Here is a 21987-nt window from a genome sequence, read left to right on the forward strand (position 1 = left end):
TTTCCCAACCAACGCGATCCTGTTAGCTGCAGGAGCTACCCATGCGTCAGAGGAGCAAGTCCAGCCAGCTGTATGCCCATGGGAGGCGTCTGGTTATGCATTGGGCTGCTATCCGCAAGGTCAGCGGTTCATAAACCACCAGCATTCTGTGGGCGAAAGGGCTTTCTGAAACCTCTACCCGGTCTTACAGGGCGGCTATGCTCGCAATCCACTGGACGGCAGTGAGACTCCCTCTCGCTCTCCCTCCCTCGTTCCTAGATCAGAGCTTTCACGGGCCTTCTTCCTGTTGCCTGTGCCTATGTATCCCAGCTTCTTTCTAATCTGGCCTTTACACCGGCAGTTCTCTGTTTGATTGTTGCCATGTCCACCTTAGGTTTATTTGTGCCAACAGCACCGGAGGATGCCAGCTCCAGGAGATGGCAGCCCAGGGTCACATCAGTCCCTCTTGTCTTCAGACAGAGAGCTCTCTCTACTTTGTGGGAGACTGGGCAACTTTGGGAGCTTGACCTAGAGCCCTGGAAGCATAAAGAGCTGGAGCTGGAGTCGAGGCCTTGGCTGGAGAGGCAGCCTTGCTTTGAGCCTTGGCTTTGGGTCTGAGACTGGCAGAACCTCAGTCAGAACCCTGGAAATACATGCCATAGGCCGAGTGCCAAGCTTGGGGTGGGTGATGTAGGTCAGTTGACTGAACTTGTGGTTGATGCTCATTGGGATCTTGGCCTTGACCTCCTGGGCCTTCACAAGAGCCTTGATCACCTCCACACGAGCATCTGTGGCCTTGGTGTTGTTGGCCGGCGGTTTCCTCAGGCCCTTCTTGTGTTTCTTGACCAAGGACAAGCTCCTCAGGCATGAAGAATTCCACACCTGGATTAGAGGAAGGCTTCTTAACCTTTGCTCTGCAGACGACGCACCCCTGCTGGCTGAAAGTGAGGAAGACCCGAAGCACTAGCTGATGAAGATCAAGGATCGAAGCCTTCAGTGTGGATTGCAACTCAATGTAAATCTCAATGTCAAACTCACTGCCGGTTCATCTCGACCCTGTAGCCCTCTGGGTAGAGCTGCCCCTGGGCATCTCTGAGACTGGAACCCTTTAGAGTCGAAAGCACAGCCTTTCTCCCTGGAGCAGCTGGTGGATTCAAACTGCTGACCTTGGCGTTAGCAGTCCAGTTTGTATCTACTCAGCCAGCAAGGCTCTCCACCAGGGCCGCTGGGGCTCTTTCATTAAAGGAAAAAAAGCAGGAAATCAAAAACGGCTTCTGCTCAGTTACTGACAATGCAGTCAACAACGTTGTCATTCCACAGGGGAGGAGTTTACAAAACTGGTGGCAGTCACGTCGTCTAAGAAATACGACATTGAAGAAATGTACTATATCCCATATTTTTCTACGGTTACAACGGGATAGGCTGTGTGGTCTGGTAGGGGTGGAGACCCACGGGCCGGGGGAGGCTACACACGGGGTGACACTGACTCTGGCCGCCCTGGGTGCTCCTTTGACCCACAGGCTCAGCGTGGTTTGGTTCTAGCGAAGCGGCGTTTCTCAGGCTGTTAATCCTTTTCGGAGGGTTGTAGTCGGCTCTCTTCCGCTTTAGGCTTGACCTCCTTCGGGAATTTGTATCAGTCAAATCACTTTGGTGGCACGAAGTGCTGCTTCTTCTTTGGCCGCTCCGCAGGGATTTTGAAAGCGTGTGAGCTGTTTTGTCCGTGGCCTTGACTCAGGTTCCTGATGCACCCGCGCCCCCTGCTGCCGGAGAGTCTGTGCACTTTTCTGAGTGAAAGTGCTGGTGGGGTGGCCAGAGAAGCTGGGCGTTTGAAAATCTCCTTTGTTTCTGCAGGAGACGGAATGTCCCCCTCTTGTCCGTCCGATCTCGCCATCATGGGGCCGGGCGGCAATTCTATAATGGAGCCAGTTCTTCCTCAGTCCGAGGCTGCTAATCTTTCCAGACTTTACCCCGCGCAGTGTGCATTCAGCATTTGGGCATCTGGTCTTCCTGAGGGTGATTTGGTCGGCGCTTCCTCTCCCGAAGTGCACCGCGTCCCTCTCCCTCACGCTGGGGCTTAGGCAGCAGATGGTTTTGAACTCCAGACCTTGGCAGCTCCGGGGGAGGCAGCTGTTGGACTATGGTGCATTTCTTTGTTGTCGAGGCGCAGCCATTCGACGAGGGGTGGCCAAGGGTTTTGGGGAACATGGAATGAAAAATTTTACAGGGGCTTTTTTTTTTTGAGGCCCCCTTGTGTGTACAATGCTCACTACTGTGAAGAGTTATGGTGTCGGAAGCGCTGTCGGAGGGTCGCTGAGTCTGAGTTGACTCGCTGTCTGGGAGTGATGTACAACAGAGCCAAGGCCTGCGGGTCCTGCACCATCCTCCTGGTCATTACTGTATTTGAGCCCATGGTTGTGTCTCCCCTTCCCACCCCATCCCCCCCACAACTTCCCACTGCACCACGCACAGGCGGCCCTGCAAGAAGCCATGGGCAGCTTGCCGACCCATGTCACTCGGGCATGAAGGAGACGAACTCAAGGAGGCCATTCGGAACCAGGAGAGAATCACTGTCTCCTGAGCCTTCCGGAGGAGCCAGCGGGCCCCACGACCCAGCTAGGACACTGGGAGCAGCAAAGTGTCTCAGCACCCGCTGTGTCCAGAGTGAAGAGCCCCGGGAGCCACCCCCACCCCTCTATATGAAAACTTCCAAGACACAACCAGACACCTTGAGTTGCTGGGCCTGGGGTGCAGGGGGACAGACATCAATTGTAATCACATAGTCAACTGTGCTGCATCTTGCTTCAGTGAGCACTGACAGAGGAGGACTTTAAAAGCTTGGAGCACCCATCTGAGGTTCAGCTGGTGGTCTCTTCTGTCCAGAGGAAGAAGGGAATCAAACACAGGGAAACAATGAGTCTCATGGACTAACGGACCACTCCAACATCAGTCTCCGCGACCGTGGAACCAGAACCAGACGGTCCTGGCTACCATCCATCACCAACTGCTCTGAACACTCCCTGCCGTCAAGTCGAGGCTGACTCATAGCATCTGACAGGACAGGGTAGAGCTGTCCCTGTGAGCTTCCACGGCTGTAACTCTTCAGGGAAGTTGAAAGCCTCATCTTTCTACCAAGGACCAGCTAGTAATTTTGAACTACTGACCTTGCAGTTAGCAGCCTAACACTTAACCCTTACTCCCCAGGGCTCCACAACTGCTCTGAGAGAGATCTTATTAGAAGGTCCTGAACAGAGCAGGAGTAAAAGTGGAATGAAAGTCAAAACCATAAAAAGGAGGCTTACTGGTCAGATAGCAACAGGTGGCAATTCCCATTCCCCAGGCTGTGGCCCTTAATCACCCTCAGCTGTGAAAAGGAACATTGTCCTTGGTCATTGGTCTTCAGCCAAAGGATAGATGGGTCTAGATCAGGGGAACAATCACACTAGGAGGATCATCAGCCATTTGCAATCAAAGGGGCAATGTTTACTCAAAGACCAATTTTCAAAGGATTAGGAACGAAGGTGGGGTGGGACAGGAAATGCGGGGTGGAAGGGGGATCAGGTTCTCGGACCACTTTGTGGGTTGAATGACCCTTTCACAGGGGTTGCCCGATTCATCACAGTAGCAAAATTACACTGATGAAGTAGCAACGAAAATAATGTTATGGTCGGGGGGGTCACCACATGAGGAACTGTACGAAAGGGTCACGGTATTAGGAAGGTTGAGAATCACTGCAGTCTAAACTGTCCCCCAATTCTCAATGAAAGGTTATTTTTTAAAACTCTTTTGCTCTTTATCTGCTTCAGTTTTTTTTATTGTAAAAGGCTTATTCTGGATGGCCACGAGCCCTGGTGGTGTAGGGGTCACTCTTTGGGCTGCCACCCACAGAGTCGGCAGTTAGAAACTACCAGTAGCTCCTCCGAAGACTGCGCTTTCCACTCCCTTAAGCAGTTATGGTCTCGGTTGCTATGAGTCAGCATTGACTTGATGGCAGTGAGTTAAATTTTTTTTTTTAAACTCTGAGTTAGTAGTTACATTATAAAGATTTTATCCCAGTCATTTGTCTTTTAGTTTCACTTATGCATGATTTTATTAAATACTTAATTGTTTCTGTTGCCAGCTGTGTTCATGTTATGGTGGTTGGCGGTTTGTTGTGCATTGGTCTTTTTAAAGGCCTTGCCCACAACCCTTAGTCTGTTCCGTCTTAACTAATCTGGAGGTCTCAAATACATCTAGAATGTCTTCTTTGGAGGCGGGCATGGATCTAAATTTATTTCCACCCCTCAACCGCCCACCCCCTGTGCATGCCCCCATACTAGGTACTCAACATGTCATCACAGTGTCTCCATGGAGTCAGGCGTGGCCTTCCCCCACGCAAAGCCCAGAGACTCGGGTTCATTCCTGGCAGCTTCAGTGAGCCCAATCAGGCAATTTCTCTATTCAGACACCAACACCAACTATTACCTACTCTAAGTTTAAGACAGATTTCTATTCACTCTCCACCCCAAATTGTCTTGGCTATTTTTTTAATTCATTTTATTAGGGGTTCATACAACTCTTAGCACAATCCATACATACATCAATTGTGTAAAGCACATTTGTACATTCATTGCCCTCATTATTCTCAAAACATTTGCTCTCCACTGAAACCCCTGGCATCAGCTTCTAATTTCCCCCCTCCCTCCCCATTCCCCCCTCCTTCATGAGCCCTTGATTATTATTTTGTCATATCTTATACTGTCCAACGTCTCATCTCCCTTCACCCACTTTTCTGTTGTCCGTCCCCCAGGGAGGAGGATATATGTAGATCCTTGTAATTGGTTCCCCCTTTCTAACCCACCCTCCCTCCACTGTCTTGGTATCGCCACTGCTACCACTGGTCCTGAAGGGATCATTCCCCCAGGACGCCCTGTGTTTCCAGTTCCTATCTGTACCAGTGTACATCCTCTGGTCTAGCCAGGTTTGTAAGGTAGAATTGGGATCATGATAGTGTGTGTGTGTGTGGGGGGGGGGTTGTGAGGAGGAAGCATTTAGGAACTAGAGGAAAGTTGTATGTTTCATCATTGCTACACTGCACCGACTGGCTCTTCTCCTTCCCACTTCCCACGACCCTCTGTAAGAGGATGCCCAATTGCCTATCGACGGGCTTTGGGTCTCCACTCCACACTCTCTCATTCACAATGATATGATATTTTGTTCTAATGATGCCTGATACCTGATCCCTTCGACACCTCGTGATCGTACAGGCCGGTGTGCTTCTTCCGTGTGGGCCTTGTTGCTTCTGAGCTAGATGGCCGCTTGTTTACCTTCAAGCCTTTAAGACCCCGGATGCTATATCTTTTGATAGCCGGGCACCATCAGCTTTCTTCACATTTGCTTATGCACCCATTTGTTTTCAGCGATCCTATTGGGGAGGTGAGCAGTCTTGGCTATTGTTATGCATCTTCTCTTTCATGTCAATTTACCAAATTTCATCAAAAATGATCTTGGGATTTCAGTTAAGCGTGTGCACAGCTATTATTGGTGAGCTTTGGGCTCATGGGACATGCCCACTCCCAATCAGGCGATCTGGGTGCATTTAGTCAGGTCTTCCCTTCCACTCCTCAGTTTCTTTGTGAAAGCCTTGCCCACTCCTCTTGTGGTTTATTATTGTGCTAGTGTAGAGTAGAAGCAGGAGCCCTGGTTGCTTGGTGGGTATGTGCTGGGCTGCTAACCACAAGGTCTGGAGTTCAAAACCATCAGCTGCTCTGAGGGAGAGAGATGAGGCTTTCTACTCCCGCAGCATTAGTTCTGGAAACCCACAGGGACAGCTCAACTCTGTCCTACAGGGATACAATACATTGGGGTTAACTGCATCGGAATTAACTTTTTGGCAGAGTTGCTTGGGCTATTCTGAGTGTAGAGGCCAATCCCTCTCAGTCCCCTCTGCTGTTCTCAGCCCTACAGAGAGCGTCTGCTGGGTCCTATTTTGCCGTGCTGTTGGGTGCAGCCAGGCTAATTTTGACTCACAGAAGCCTCAGAGGCACAGAGCTGCCTCATTTAGTTTTCTAAGCTGTAATCTTTTGGGGGACAGACTGCTGGGACTTTCTCCCGCAGAACAGATGGGTGGGTTCAAACCACCAGTCTGAGAGAGCAGCCAGACTCCGACCCTGTGTCACCAGGATTCACGCCTGTTTGCAAGCATTTCTCCTTTATCCGAAGTTGCAGCTTGCCTGCGCTCCCACTGATCAGCCGCAGGCTAAGTCCTCAACGAGACAGCTGGATTGGGTTTTCAAGGGGCCCAGGGCTCAGCAGTGAAAACTTAATTCAGTGATGGGATAGGGAAGAGAGGTCCCTATAAGCAACAGGTCAGGCTCAGGGGATGAAGTGTCACCGGGGGTATGGTGTGTGTGTGTGTGTGTGTGTGTGTGTGTGTGTGTGTGTGTGTGTGTGTGTGTGTGGTCGGTCCCTGGGATGTTTGTGCTGGGAACTGTTCCTTAGCAGCCTCTCCCATCTCCCCAAGCAGCTCCTCCCTGGTGCTGGCCTTCACAAAGCAGCTCTGCCACACAGTCCCCTGTGACCGAACTCTTTGAGCCTCAGGTGTTGCAACTAAAATGAAACCTGTGGCTGCGGAGTCCGACTCCTGGTGGCCCCATGCACTCATTGCAAGGTAGAACCCATCCATAGGGTTTTCTTGGCTGTCATGTTTATGGGAGCAGATCACCAGAGCTTTCTTCCGTGGGTTCAAATCGCCAACCTTTAGGTTAGTAGTTCCCCCAAAACCGTTTGCATCACCCAGGGGCCTGATATGTGAGAGAGGAGTACGGAGAAGCGAGGGGCAGGCACCGCACAGGCGACTGAAGGAGCTTTGCTTTCCCTAGGTCGCTGCTGGTGCCGTCATCCCGCAGGGGCAAAGGGTGCATGTAGAGAGACCCCCTAGTCTTAGGGAAGCTCAAAAGGTCTGAGGCGGCAGCAAAGGGCGTGTGGCTGTTCAAAGCACATAAAGATGGCTGGGGTGGCAGACCCAGGGCCCGCAGGAGGGCTGCAAAGGTCACTGGGTAAGGCCAGTGCTCAGAGGGACCAGGGCTGCTGCTGCCATCCAGGTGAGATGTCCAGGGCCACGGGCTCCAGCACACCTGTGGGCAGCAACCTGAGGGATCTTTTTGAGATCAGAGAGCATCATGGTCTCAACAGCCTCGCGACCTCCCCATACTCGTGGGTCCCAACAGGGAGGAGAAAATAACTGGCTATCTTAGAGCGACAGACACGTACAGCGACAGAGGCGCAGAGAACAGAAATGGCTCGTTCTCTTTAAAGCAGGCAGCAAAAGTTCCGGTGACAAGCGATGAGATATTTGCTCAGCCGTCATCACCCTGCCAAGGTCGCAGCATGAATCCTAGTTCAGATCTTGACCCCTCAGGCCAGGGTCACACGAGTGTTCCTTCTCCAAGGAGTCGTCTCTGGTCAGCAAGATCACTAGGCTTGTTCTGGAATGTTCCCCTCGCTTGCTCATTACTTAGGGTAGTCTGTCCATCCATCAGTCTATCCTTCAATAGCCAGTGAGCCCCACCTCGTGCTTGGTCCTGTGTCCTTCATCAGAGGGGGGACCTCTGGAGTAGAGATGCAGACATAAAGCACCAGAATATGAGAAAACGTGCTGTCGCCAGCTGGGCCAGGAAGGTTTCCTGGGGGAGGTGGCATTTCATATCTCTGGATCTGGGACAAAGGAAAGATGGGTGTTTGGGGGCTTCTGAAGCCTACGAGTAAAGGCATGGAGACAAGACAGTGGCCCAGTCTGGCAGGTCTGTGAGAAAGGGGCTGCGGGCACTCACCATTCAACAATCCATCAAGCACATCTACTCTGTATGGGACTCAGCTCAGCAGGACGGACAGCGAAAGGAATCTACTCCAGATCCTGCCCTCAAGGAACATCTAGTCTGGTGGGCAGCGACAGGGAGCCCAGAGGGGCGTGTCCACCTGATTGAAAGTGGGAGGTCAGGAAGGGCTTCCTGGAGGTGGTGATGCTGAGCTGGGCATTGAAGGATGTGTAGGAATTCACCAGGGAGAGAAATCAGGGCTGAGCATTCCAGGCGGAGAGAAGAAAATGGCCCAAACTGCCATCAAGTTGATTCTGACTCAGAGGGACCTCATAGGAGAATTGCCCCCGTGGGTTTCCAAGACTGTGGATCTTGAAGGGAGTAGAAAGCCTCGTCTTTCTCTAGCAGAGTGGCTAGTGGTTTCCGACGCTGAGCTTGCAGCCAGCAGCACAGAGCACAGCCCACCATGCCACAGGCTCCGTGCACAAACCAGGAAAAGGCAGGAGCGCACAGCAGCCTCTTCTTCGGATCGTGGCATTTCCCGACTCCTGCCTTGGCCATCCATTGGCAGTCTGGAAACCCAGGACCGACATTCTCTGTTCTACAATAACGGAAACATCAGTTTTACCAGCAGGCCCTGGATCTGAGGTGGGGGTCTCAGGACGGTTCTAGGGAGGAGGAGTGGTCACAGCCCTGCCCAGGCCGGGGCAGGCAGTACCGAGAGCACACAGACACAGACACATGGCCCCAGGTACAAGTACTTTATTTCAATTACATAGTGCCACACCCAAACTACAGTAGCACAAAACACGAGAATACAAAAACATAGATTCCCAGCGGCGAGTGTCAGCGGCAAGCCCCGCGTCCATACACCTGCAGATAGCCACGCTCTGGCTCCTCGGGTCTAAGGGGAAGGGTCTCTCACTTCAACTGGTCTCACTTCAACCTTCTTCACGCTATGTAGTGGGAGTGGTATTTGGGGGGGGGGCTTCCCTTGTGTTTGTACATGCTGGGGCTAAGCTCTCTCCTCCCCCTACTTCCCGCCACTCCCCTGCCAGTCTCAACAATGGCTGACTTTCTACAGTGACTCAGGTGGGACCCTTGCTTCTGGCTGCAAGGTGTGGTGCGCCATCTCTGAGAGGTGGGGGCAGTATAAGCTCGGCTGGGAAAGGCTGGCTTCCAGGTGGAGACAGGTGAGAGGCAGGCCCCTGGTTCCTGTTGACTCTCCCTCTGAGAAGCCCCCCAGGTCTGCTACTTGGGAGGGCGTTGAGCGGGGCTGACACTGAGCTGTCCTCCCCTCTGGGGTAAGGAGGACTGTCTTCCTGGGGACGGGTGGGGGGTATCCTGTGGGCACAGAAGTGTGGCTAGGTGATCTGGGCTGCTTCTCCAGAGGGCCAGAGTGCTCCATCTGGGGGAGTCCCTGTGCCTCTTGTGAGGAGAAGCTAGGGCTTCTGGGAGAAAGGACATTCTTGCCCCCTGCCCCTGGCCAGAACAGGATGGAAGAGCCTTCCCCTGTCTTCCACAGCCGAAAGCATCCTCCACAAGAGAGTCCAATAGCTGCAGATGCTTTCTGACTCAAGCCAAGGGGACAAGCATGGGGCGGCACTTGGGGGCACGCTCAGCACTGGCTTGGCTTCCTGACCTTCGGGGCCACTGCAGTCCAAGCCAGAGGCTCTTGGTTGGTGAGAGGCAGCAGGACGATATAGGCACGGGGAGTACAGGGTATGGCCTTGCCTTTTATCAGGACACTTGGGGGCTTCACTGAGGGGGCTGAGGGCCTCTGGGGGAAGCGGCCCAGGGACCACAGCCTCCAATAAGGCACTAAGAGTGGAGGGGGGCTGGCCAAAGTCCTGGGAGCTAGGCCAGTGGGTAGGGACCGAACTCAAAGGGAAGACGTGGACCCTGTGGGAGATGAGGACCGTCGTCTCTCATCTAGCAAGGCCGACCCAAAGTCACTGAGGATGGGCGACAGCCCCAGGGCAGACATGGGTGGAACCAGAAGACTGGGTTGTGCAGGGGCTCCAAGAGTCCAGACTCAGGTTCATGCCCCAGACAGGGCTCAAGGGCCCTGACTCGACTCCTCCTGCCCCAGCCATTCCTGTGCCCACTCCAGGGCTGAGATCTTCCTTGCTGAGGGGTCCCACTGTGGGACTCTGGGGCCAGGGGCTGCAGTGTCGAGGGCTGAGGCAGAGTGAGGCTCTGGGGCCGGGGCTGGGGGCCTGGCAGTGAGGGAGGGCAGAGGGACCGGGCAGACCAGTGGTACCTTTCTTGTCCACAGGCTGTTCAGAAACACGGAGCGTAATAAATATACCAAGCTTTTTCTTAACAGAAAAAGAAGGGTTGACAATGTTTTTTGCTTTCTCCCTGAAGATTTCCAGTGTATTCCACAATGATTAAAAACGTTTCCCCAAAAATATATCTTTAAAGCATTTGACACAGTGGTGTTTGTGGTATATCTGGTGCTGGATGGGGGCCGGGGGTCTGACCCACTGCCCTCACTGGCTTGAGGCACAGGTCTGGGGTGCAGCCAGCCTGACCCCCCAAATGCCCATGAGCTGACGCAGGTGTGCCTGGGGTGATAGGGCATTCACAGGGGAGCTAACCTCGGACTGTGTTGAGAACCACATCACAGGCATGGTTCTGGCTGAAACCCCTCTGGTGAGGGGAAGGGGTGGCCTGGTGGCCTGGCGGTGCCCTGGACGGCGATAGCAGGGCAGATGTGCTGACTTGCTGGCTCTTGGCTGGGGCTCGTCCTTGGGCCTTGCCTGTCCTCCTCCTTCTTCTCCGCTCCGCCCTTACCAGACTTCACATTTGTGGCGAGGGTTCATGGGGGAGCCGGGCGGGCAGTGGAAGTGTTCTGAGAACTCCCTGGAGTTGGAGACGGAGCCGATGACCCGGAAGCGGGACGGGCTGTGGGGGTCTGTGATGAGGCCTTCGTGGGAGCTCTCTGGCGTGCGGACAGAGCACCAGACCTACATGAGGGCAACAGGGAGAGGTCAGGGCACTGTGGCTGCCAGACTACCCCAGCCCCGCAAGTTCTCACAGAATCAGGAGGTCCTGCCAAGGGGCTGAGGAGCAGGCAGTGGGCTCCTGGGCTACTTCCCCCAATCCCAGCATCCTCTGTGGTAGGCGATTGTAGACCATTCCTTCTGTCACAGCCATCATCTCTGTCCATCTTAAATCCCAACCCATCGTGGTCAAGTTGTTGGTGCTACACTAGCTCAGGAACCTTGGCTTGAGCCCAGACGTCTCATCCCGGGGAGGACAAACTGCAGGCCCCCAGAAAATACCCTCTGAAGGCCCAACCTGGAGCGTCTTTGGGTTAAGAAAGTTCTACAACCTCAGAATCAGAAGGGACTTTAGTGACCAACTCATCCTCCCATCAGCTGCCTGCTGCAGGGACCCTTTGGCTAGCACTTCCGGCCCTTTGCTCTGATGATTGGAAGCTCATGTCCTCACAGCGCAGGCACCCCGGGGGCATCGCCAGGAGCCAGGAAGCTCTCCTTTTCAGGAGACCCTACCCTTTGGCTTTCAGGTCTCGGAACACGAAGATGGCGGAAAGGCTCAAGAGTGACTCTTCTTTGTGAACTCACCTGCGCAAACCCCAGGAAGAAGAGCTGGTTGTTGGTGAGCCCCAGCGTGGGCAGTGTCTGCTCCTCCCCGTTCTTCTTCACCCAGTTCTGGTAGGCCTGCGGGGAGACAGAACCCACGCTCAGAGTGCACCACCGCACAGCAGGCGGGGCAGGCCTCCCTGGGGTCAGGGTCTCAGCTCTGCCCAGAGGAGCCCTCCTCAGGGCCTGCCATTGTTCCCAGGGAAACCGCAGTCAACCCTCCGGCTTTCCGTGCCATCTGCCTGAGGCTGGCTCTCCAATATACACCGCCAGCTCCAGCCTCCTCCCGGACTCCCATTGCAGCAGGAGATCCAATCTCAACCGCAATCGGGCCCAAAGAGAATGACAGACGTCTCTCTTGTTTGCTCTTACTTACACACACACACACACACACACACACACACACACACACACACACTTTCACCATCATACATTTAGTTAAATGTTGCCACCATCCACAGCCCTCCCACCCCCCAGTTCAAGCCCAAGTCCCTAGAATTCAGCAGATTGTTCTCGTTCAATCAATCCAAACACCCCAAATCGTACCACCTCTCATCCTGCCTGTCGGCTTTGCCTCAAAGCTCTCGCCTTAAGTCTTCCGAACTCAGGTGAGCCCGGTTCCACCCACAACGCAGGTGATCTTCACAAAGCAGGGCTGGTGAACCTTTCTGGTGGAAGGCCAGAGCCTGTCAGCTCTGTGGGCTACAGTCTCCATCACAACCATGTAGTCCTGCCCTAGCAGCACCAGAGCAGCCGCACACAGTCCACAAGCAAATGGGCGGCCGTCGACCAGGAAAACTACTTAACAAACACAGGCTGGAGTTGGCCCACAGGCTAGATGGGCGATCGGCTGGCTGAACTTTGTTGGAAAGGGTCTGTTAGACGCATCCTTCTCGTAAAACCAAACCTCCCAGGGGCTCCCTGTTGCATCCAGAATGAAACCAGCTCCCTGCAGAGGCCAGGCGCCCCCAGGTCCCACCGCTCTTCCCAGCACTCTCCTGGCCTCTGGCCCTGGCCCTGTTCCCCGCCCTGACACTGGCTACTCCATTTGCTGAGACCCATCTCTCCCCGCTCTCCTCGCCTCTTCTGAACCGCTTAGGTCTTTGTCCCAGCCTCGTCCCCACCAGTAGGCCAGCAATGACCCCTCCCTCCTCCCCCACTGCTCATGATTACCCCCTCCTGTTGGACAGTCATCATTCTATCAGGGATTTAGGTTTAGGCATTTCTTGACTATCTGGCCCCCGCTACCACCGTCAGTGTTGGGAGAACAGGGCCCGTCTTGCAGTGCATTCCCAGGGCCTGCAGTTCATGGTGGGCGGAAGGCTCGCTGTGCATTTTCTCCGACTAGTGTATTTCAGACATATGAATGAAGGCTTCTGGGCTCAGTTTCCCCATCTGTAAAATGGGGGTTCCAGTATCTGATGGTGAGGCTGTTGGGGGATCTATAGTACAGAGCCTGGCCAGTCTTCAAGATCTCAAAACAGTGCAGCTGGGCCTTGCCGCTCTGCAGTGGGGCCCTGTACTGTCTCCTAAGACTCTCCCTGAGACTCTCCTGTGGCCTGTTTTCAGTCCAACTCGGCTAAGTGTTCTGAATGCCACTCTGTACCAAGTCCCCGGCCGGCTCTATGGTCTCACTGTACAGCCCCAGGTAGGCGGGGGCTACAGGGTCACAGCCTAGTCCACGGAGGGGAGGGTGGCCAGAGTCAGGCCTACTCCATGTCTGAGGCCCACGGTGGGCTGACACGGTGGTGTTCTCTCTGAGAACAAGCAGTCCCCAGGCAGGTCCAGCCCAGTCCTTTGCTGTGCCTCTGAGTGCCCAGCTCTGGGCTCAGTCATAGACACAGCTGCCACCAGGCCCATCAGCACCCGCCTTGGCAGGAGTCTCTGCACGCTCGTCACGTCCCCGGGGGACCCTTACCCTGTAGGCTGCCTTGAGGCCGCCGTTGTCGGCAATGTTCTCGCCCAGGGTGTGGTGGCCGTTGACCGACTCCCCGTTCACGCTGTAGTTGCTGTACTGCTGCACCATGCACTCCGTCTGCTGCTTGAAGGCCACCACCGACGAGTTCTTCCACCACGGCCGCAGGTTCCCGTCCTTGTCGTACTCGCGGCCTGTGGGCCAGCGGGTGCATCAGGGCGAGGGAGGAGCGGGGACAGGTAGCCTCACCTGTCTCCCCGCCCACCTACTACAGGAGGCCAAGGAGCCCAGCGAGGGCCTGGGCCGAGGCCGCATGTCCAGCTGGGACCCTATGGGCGCGATTGGACTGCCCACAAGAAGAGCCTCTGCCCTTCCTACAGGAGCCTGAGATGGCCAGGGAGCACTCTGAGCAGCCCGCTGTCGACTGGGCGATGGAGGTGGGGAAGAAAGGGTCGGTTGGCTCATGTCGGCATAATTAGCAGATGGCAGAGCCAGGATTTGGATCCAGATCCATCTATCTCCGGAGCTAAGGCGCTAAAGAGAAGGAGCTGAAGGCAGAGACGGGGAGCCAGGGTAGAGCCTGTATGAAGGGGACCTGAGAGCCTGTACCTTGATCGTCGAAAGCATGCGTCAGTTCATGGCCCACGACGACGCCGATGCCACCAAAGTTCAAGGCCCTGGAGGGGAAGGACACAAAATTGAGAGGGTCTCTCACTCTTGCCCAGGTGTGTGATGCCACCTGCCAATCCTAGAGACTCAGCTGGTGTCCAGTGGGTGCCAACAACTGTCCCAGATGTGCTGCAGAACTGCACGGTTCTCACCGTCACTACCAGAGGCAGGCATGATTAACCAGTGCTGTGCACGGGTTGAGCAAGAGTTTGCCTAAAGGCCATGCGGTCGGCAAACAGCAGACCTGGGATTCAAACCCATGGCGGGAGGATTCCAGCCTAAAACAGTAAATGCCTCTCTCCTTCAAGAAAAAAAGAAGAGTATTAGATGGGCATTTCCCCTACTTAGGGCTCCTAACTCCATGACATCCCACGATCTCACAATGCAGGGCCTCCCAGAGCTGAGACACTGGTGGAGGGAAAGGCAGGCAGGCTGCTACTTCTGTTGCACCTTCTCTGAGCGCTGGGCGCTCCCTGGGCCACTGGAGCCAGGACCACCCACTCAGAGCAGCTGGACTGTGAGGTCAGTGGCGGGCCACGGGGGTGGGGGTGTTGGGGGAGCACTCGACATCACCTACTTGGGTGAGGAGCGGGTGTAGAAGGGTGCCTGCAGGATCCCAGCTGGAAACACGATCTCGTTCTTGGTGGGTGAGTAGTAAGCATTCACCATGGGCGGGGTCATGCTCCACCTGTAAGGGACACACACACCTGTGAGCTCTTAGGTACAGCGGGCTAAGAGGAACAGTGGGGACCAGCCTGGCAATCCTTCAAAATGTGCTGCCCACCTCCTCTGAGTGTTACATTATTTTATTTTTAAAATCATTTTATTGGGACTCATACAACTCTTATCATAATCCATGCATCCATCAATTGAGTAAAGCACCCTTATACATTCGTTGCCCTCATCATTTTCAAATTCGCCTTCCGCTGGGTTGTTACATTCTTGTAAAGAGCTGTCTGCACGGGGTCAGAGTAACAGCAGCATCTTGGAAGGCTCGCTGGGAAGCTGGTGGGGGTGGGGGGGCAGGGAGCTTGCCGGAGTGGTGGGGAGTGTTATGGTAAAGGAGGGCGAGAATGGTGTACACCGTGAGGAATGTCATCAATGTCACATCTTTTAACATGAGCGACAACAAAAATAAATTATTTTTTAAAACCCCAAAAACCTCACGATGCCCCTAGGCCCCCAGGTCCAAGTGAACAAACAACTATATGGATATCTATCGCAACACTGCTTCTGAAAGGGAAAAACTAGAAGAGGCTGGTTCCATCAACGATGTCATACTTACACAGTGAGATACTAAGCGTCTCACAAAAGACAAGGTGGACCATTGACACCGGCCATCACTGTGTCGGCTCAAAATGCATCTATTAGCAGGTCTCAAAGTGTGCTGTGGAGGCATCCTGGGCAGGCATCTAAGAGCCTTTCAGATGTCTGGGAATATTAAAACCAGGATTCGAACCAATTCTCCCTGATTCAGTCTTGGCAACGACGCGACACTGGAGCAGACCTGAATTTTAGAATGCATAATGCACTGCACTGCTAGAAACTCCATCCCCCTCCTAGAAGTCAAGGACCCTGCGTGCATTGCATAGCATCCAAATCTCTTCAGAGTACATTTGGAAACAATGGGGCCCAGCAGGAAATGGGGGTGAGCGGTGCTGCTGGCCTTGGTCCCGCGATGAGCCAATCTCCTGCATCAGGCTTCTGCGGGATCTGCATGCCTCCTCCCAGTCTCCTGTGCCAGGGTTTTGACCTATACTTATTCCAATCGGGTACACCATAGTTTATAAATTTGGGTCTCTTCCGATTTTGCGGCATTAGCCAGGAGGACACTGGTTCAAAGCCCCGAATAAAACACAATTTACATTTCGTTGGCACTCGTGGTTGCAAAAGCCACGGTGGGCAAAACGGCCAGCCTTAAGCCGCGTCACGACACCGGACTGCTCTAGCGGCCATCGTGCCAGTCACAGCTTGCTGTCAAGGAGGGAAAAATGCCATTTTCACCTAAGAACGACCTTGAAGGGGCAGCAACGTTATTCATTTCATCACACCGAGACTCGTGAGCCTAAGTCTTTTCTGGGTGACCGAATGGAAGTGCACGTAAACAGCCCTGCTTTCGGGGAGGGGCGCTGCTTGGAATGAGAAAACCACTGCCAAGCTGGGGAAGTCCAGGCAGGGGCACGTGGCCAACTACAAAAAACCTCACGGCCATCCAATGGACTCCGGCTCAAGGTGACCCCACAGGACAGGGTAGAACTGTCCCTGTGGGCTTCAGAGCCGTGACTTCATGGAAGCAGAAAGCCTCCTCTTTCTCCCCACAGGGAGCTGCTGGTTGCCAAGGTCAGCAGCCCACGTGGAACTGCTAAGGCCGGCCCCCAGGAGTGGTCCTTCTCAACCATGGACCAAGAGTGCTGGTCGCTTCAGAGCCAAAGGCTGGTGCTGCGGGTTGCCAATGCTAAAAAGTCACGGTTGCAGCACAAATTAAAGAAAAAACTTGTATTCACTACCAACAATGCAATCGTTTGTCCCAATTTAAAGACTTTTCTCATGAGATCAACATTGATTTAACAAACATAGTATTCTTGATTTTGTATGGTGTGTTCCAGAAGACCTGAGTATGATGTTGAGAAACCAGGCCGGGCACAAATTCCTTTCAAGTGCGAGACAGACTGTAATGTAACAGTTTGAAGAGTTCATGGGCAGGGCTTCAGACTCCATATGGAAACTAACCTTTCAGAAACTACTCTGTGAGCATTCAAAGAAGACCGGGCACAGGCTCCAGGGCAGGGTACTAGACCGTCTCTCTCTCCTTCTCTAAACTACCTATCTGTGTGAGGGTGGGGTTTCTTTGTGTTTTCAAACAGCCAGTGGCAGGGATGCAATACTTCTTTCCCCAGAGTTGTTGTCTTGGAGAATAGAAATGATTCTTCATAAATAAAAATTCCACGAAAAACTGGTGTCATCCACCGAAGCAAGAGTTCTTTTGTTTCCAATATTTTTATAGAGTTCAGAAGGGCCTTGAGGACAGAAATTTTGAAACTGACTGCCGAGAGGAATGAATTTTTTGGCTTCTCAAAGCCTTTCTGGGGTCAGTGAAGCGTGGAGCGGAACAGGAAGGCCACTTCCCTCAGTAGTCCAGAACGAGGCTCTCTGTCTCTCTAGGGGAGCTCCACAGGCGTGTGGGGAGCCACTGGAAAGTGAGTGAGACCTTCCAAGCCTCCTATTTATATTCAAGTAATCCTGGATACTATGGGGTGTTGATGAGGATGCCTGCTCACGATGACCCCAGGTGACAGTATGAACTGCCTGCTGCAGTGGTGATCTCCGGCCTGCAGGACTCCTGGCTGGGTTCAAGCAGCCAACCTTATGGTTAGCAGTCCAGCACTTAACTGCTGTGCCACTATATTCATGGGACCTACTGTCGTTGAGTCCTTGAAAAACACATTTTTTGGGGGGGGGAGTAGGGAACAACATAGAACTTATATGGATTTCTAAAGCCGAATTAAGACTTAAAGTAAAACTCACAATCGTGTGGCAGGGCTTGAAATATAGCCTCTGGAAGTAAAAGCCCACCTCCTGTGGGTCTTGCTCAAAGATGCAGACTTAGGGGGAACAAAGGTGTTCAGATCTCGGTCGTCCATGAGGGGGCGCCAGAGGCAAAGATAGCTTGCTTTGCCTTTCTGGTAGGTTTTCTCCTGCAAACTGCTTTTGGAGTGGAGGAAGTACACAGTGTCAGGAGGGCTGGAGACCACACCTGACTTTTCTGAGATTTTTTGGAAAACAAAGACTCCCTAGGTATCAGTCCACATGATTTCTGTTTGAAGGTCTGGAGGTGGAGGGGCAGGACAATATACCCCCCCATACATGTAGGTATACAAGGATATATGTATGTGTGTGTATATACCCTAACTATATATATATATATATATATATATATATATATATATATATATATATATATATATATATATATATATATATATATATATATATGAATGATATGCAGTGAGGTTTGGGAATCACTGCTCTCAGAATTTCATGCTGAAAAATCTCCAGGTTACTGTGGGGACCAGTCCTTAAGAAGCCACCACCTGTATCAGTGAGGGATTATGGGAAACTAGCCCTTGCTGAAGGTTACCAAGCTCTTATGTTTGCTAACCATGAGGTTGGCAGTTTGAGACCACCAGCCACTCTGAAGGAGAAAGATGCAGCTTTCTCCTCTTGTGAAGAGCTCCAGTTTCGGAAACCCACAGGGACAGTCCTACCCTGTCCTATAGGCTTGCTCGGAGTTGGCATCGACTCGATAGCGTTTTTTTGTTTTGTTTCGAAGGCGAACCAGCCACGCCCACTGTGGTATGCAGACCATGAACCAGAGCTCAGAGGGTTTCGGTGGCGCAGCCCTGAGCCGGGCTCAGTCCGCCAACAGCCGTGGAGCCAGAGAGAGCTGGTTTGTTGGTCTGAGTATCACTTCTTCGTTGGGCTTGGCGCCTTCATCTGAAAAGCAGGATAGAAGTGGTGCTCCCCTGCAGAGGGTTCCGATGGCAGTGAGAGCCGTCACCTGGTGAGTGCTGGATAAATGCGGGCCCATCCTAGAGCACCCCAACATGCCAGCCCTGGGGAAGCCAGGGGCACTCACTGATCTCGGTTGGGAGCTTTCCGAAGCTGGTCAGCCGTGACCCTCCATGAGAAGTTGAAGAACTGCATGGCATTCTCAAAGTAGAGGTCGGGGACCGCAGTGTACTGGAAAGAGAAAGCAGGCACGGGGTCAGAGCATGCGTGAGACAGGAGGCACTGCGGACCCTCCAGTGGAAGCCCCTCCTTCTGAGAAAACAAGGAAAGGGAGGTAGACACACACACATATACACACATGTGGGATTGGCCCGCAGGCAGAGACTAGATGGGGGGGGGGTTGGTGTGCCTGGGCCGCAGGCCTTGCTGCCTCCCTCCCCCCCAAGGGGCCTGACACTAGCTCTCCACTTCCAGCACCCCCCCCTCAAGTTTTGACCATGGAGCCTCTGACAATATCATTGGGCTGAAGGGCATCCCCCACCCCCAGAGTGCCGGAGCCTTAGGCAAAGAGTCTCTAGTGCCTTTGGTGACCATTGAAATGCTCGGGATCTGCGCTGCCCAACATGGCGGGCGCTGTGGGCGGAGAATAGGGACTCTGCCAGGACTGCTGGAAGAATGAGCAGGTCTTTCCCAGAAGAGGAGAAAAGCGCCCTACAGCTGAGGATGGAGAGCCTTGGTCTCATGCACTTTGGACAGACAGCTGGGGTGCTGGGGAAGCCAGTCCCTGGGGAAGGATCATGGTTGGGAAAGTCGGTAGGGTCAGGGAAAGAGAGCAAGGCCCCCTTGATATGGACTGACAGTGAACTCTGAGCAGCAAGGTCTGAGGGGACGGGGCGGGGGTATTCTGGTGGACATGGGGGTAGTTATGAGCTAGACCTGATCCGATGGTCCCTAACAACAACAACCAGCCCCGGGTGTCCATTGAATCATTTCAAATGTGGGCAGCGTGACAAGAAACGGGATTTTAAATTTTATTTGCTTTTAATTCCTTTCAGTGAAATGAATCAAGGAGCCAGAGAGGGCCAGTGGCTGCTACCTGGCAAGCACAGAGCTAAGACAGAAAGTCCCGGGGCACACACCCTTCTCTCCCACGCAGCCCCAACATTGTGCTCTTGACAGATCTTTCTGGCTCGACGGCAGCACTTCAGTAACATGCTCAGTCTTATGGGGCGCGGGCCTGGGTCGCATCAAGGGCCCCTGGACCTTGTAGCCGGACACTCAGGAGCATCTACCAGGACTCTCAGGAGAAATAGCCCATGGGTCACATCTCGTCTGAAGCAAAGGGGCAAGAAGCAAACCAGAGACAGAGGAGAAACCAGCTGACAGGGCTAGCAGTGCCCCAACTCCAGCCGGGTCTAACCCCTGACCAGAACTAGACGGTGTCCAGCGACCACTACCGGCCGTTCTCATCAGAACTGCCACAAGAGATGGACCTGAATGGAAGAGGGGGAAAATGTGGAGCCCAACTCAAATTCTTGAGAAGTGCAGACCTGCTGGCTGGTTGGGGCAGGCGGACTTGCTAGGACAGGCCTCCTGAGATACTCCCTAACCCTGGAACCCACGCTGCCCCCAGGGCCCTTTTCAGCCACATCACAGATCAACACATACAATACCAAATACCGGCAGTGAGCACGCCTCGGGGCGGAGATGGAAGGTGAGGGGGCTGGGAGAGCAGTGACTGCGAGTGAGGGGCCCAGAGGGAAGGAACTGGGGTGCCGACACGGGCCAGTGTAGCCAAGTACCCTGCGAAGTATGTGTAGTCATTGCTAAGTGGGAACACTTTGAAAAGTGATGTGTAAAATTTCACCAAAAACATTATTTAAAAAAAAAAAAAAGGAGAGAGCAAAGTCCCCGCAAGGAGCCCAGTCTTCTCAGAGGGACTCTGGGATGCTCGGCATGCGACCATCTCAGGAGCGTGGTGAGGAAAGGGGAGGGGGAGGGCCCCAAAGGGCAACAGGGACAATAGGGTGCGGGTAGCTGATGTCATGGAGCTGCACGCAGAGACAGCTGCGATGTCACACGTTTGGTTCTATATGAATTTACAACAACTTTTTAAAAATGCAGCAGGCTGAACCAGCGGGGGTGAAGAAAAGGCTTGAACTCACCATTTTAATCACTAGAAGATATAAAACTTTTTTTTTAAGATCTAAAACTTTTATCTTTCAGGACAGAAACATCATCCCTCTAGGGTGATTTGCTGGGAGGTCTAACCAGCAGGGATGGACCACCTGCCCTTGGGGTCTGAGTTAAGCTTAAGAGGGTATTTGGGGTGTATGCTCCCTTTCCCCCCAGGAACATTTCAAGGTCACAACCAGGGGCCCAGGTTTCTTTGTGGGAGGGCTTCATGGATAGGAGGCAACTCTAGGGGTGGGGAAAGGAGAGTCGGTGTGAGAGGCTTTGCTATTTATGCCTGGATGTTTTAGGGGTACCAGGTTCTTTTGTACCTCTAGAATCTCTCCATTATTTTCCATTTGCCACACAGAGCTGGCCACTTCCAGGGGGGCACGCACTAGGGGTCCTGCTGTTGTTGTCCAGGCACTCCCTGAGGCTGGCTCCAGCGAGCCGGGGCCTGGCTGGCCCAGGAGAGGAAGGCGCAGGGAAGGACCTCATACCAAACCAGCTCCTGGTACCTCAGCAGCCCCGAGGCGTTAGCACCGTTGGGACCCAGCCCTGCCTCTACCTTTTTGTAAGCGGGGCTCCCTGGGGCCGGGGAAGGCACTCACATCATTAAACACTTTGTCCAGCTCCTTGGGGTCCATGATGAAGTTGGGGTAGCCTATCATGTTGTAGATTGCTTCCGCCTGCACAAGAGGAACAGAGCGCGGTGAGAGGCGTGCCACACGGCCCAGGATGGCGCAATACTCTGGGGAGACCGAGCTTGGAGGCTCGGCCAACAGGCCACGGGGGCCAGGCTCTCTCTGCCTCAGGGATTTCAAGCCTCCTGGAATGAGTCTCCCTTCTGCTCACTTTGGGTCTCATTTCCTGAGCAAAGTCTGTTGTGACCACCACCCCACCAAGCCACACCAGCGCCCTCACTTCCCACGCCCCACGCCTGAGCATTAGGGTGAGTGCGATCATAGCTATGAGGGCTGTCCTTCCACCCTGGTGCTCATGGAGCCCAGTCCACGTTGTGCTTACCCCACACACTAGCCCCTCCTTCCCCTCCCCTCGCGGTGGCTGCTTGGCTTGCTGGGGCCCTGCCAGCACCCGGAGCGCCCCCACCTTCTCCCTGGCCGACGTCCGCGTGTCTTCATCCATCCATTTCAGCGTGCTCAGGCTTTCCTCAAACGCCTTCTTGATCTCCATGATGATCTCACTGGCCTGCAGACATACACGTGGCCCCAGTAAGGTCTGGGCGCCCCACAGAGGGAGACTATGTGGGGCTGGTCCTGAGCACAGGGCTGGGCTTCCGGCTGCTAGGTTCTGGCTGCGACAGGAGAGAGCCCAGTCG

General features: G+C 53.7%; 1 protein-coding gene across 2 annotated transcripts in view; it reads right to left on the reverse strand.

Moving 5' to 3' along the window:
• Positions 1-8518: 8518 nt before the first annotated feature.
• Positions 8519-21987, reverse strand: part of ECE1 (endothelin converting enzyme 1) — a 121068-nt gene continuing 107599 nt past the window's right edge. For both annotated transcript variants that reach the window (XM_075551903.1, XM_075551894.1), the window contains 8 exons: positions 21759-21857; positions 21260-21337; positions 18604-18707; positions 14545-14655; positions 13908-13975; positions 13302-13492; positions 11366-11461; positions 8519-10744 (listed from right to left, as the gene is read on the reverse strand). In XM_075551903.1, coding sequence (XP_075408018.1) covers positions 10568-10744; positions 11366-11461; positions 13302-13492; positions 13908-13975; positions 14545-14655; positions 18604-18707; positions 21260-21337; positions 21759-21857 — 924 coding nt within the window. In that variant the 3' untranslated portion in view covers positions 8519-10567. The remainder of the gene's footprint in view (positions 10745-11365; positions 11462-13301; positions 13493-13907; positions 13976-14544; positions 14656-18603; positions 18708-21259; positions 21338-21758; positions 21858-21987) is intronic.

This window comes from Tenrec ecaudatus, chromosome 1 (assembly GCF_050624435.1).
Source record: "Tenrec ecaudatus isolate mTenEca1 chromosome 1, mTenEca1.hap1, whole genome shotgun sequence".
Lineage (NCBI taxonomy): Eukaryota > Metazoa > Chordata > Mammalia > Afrosoricida > Tenrecidae > Tenrec > Tenrec ecaudatus.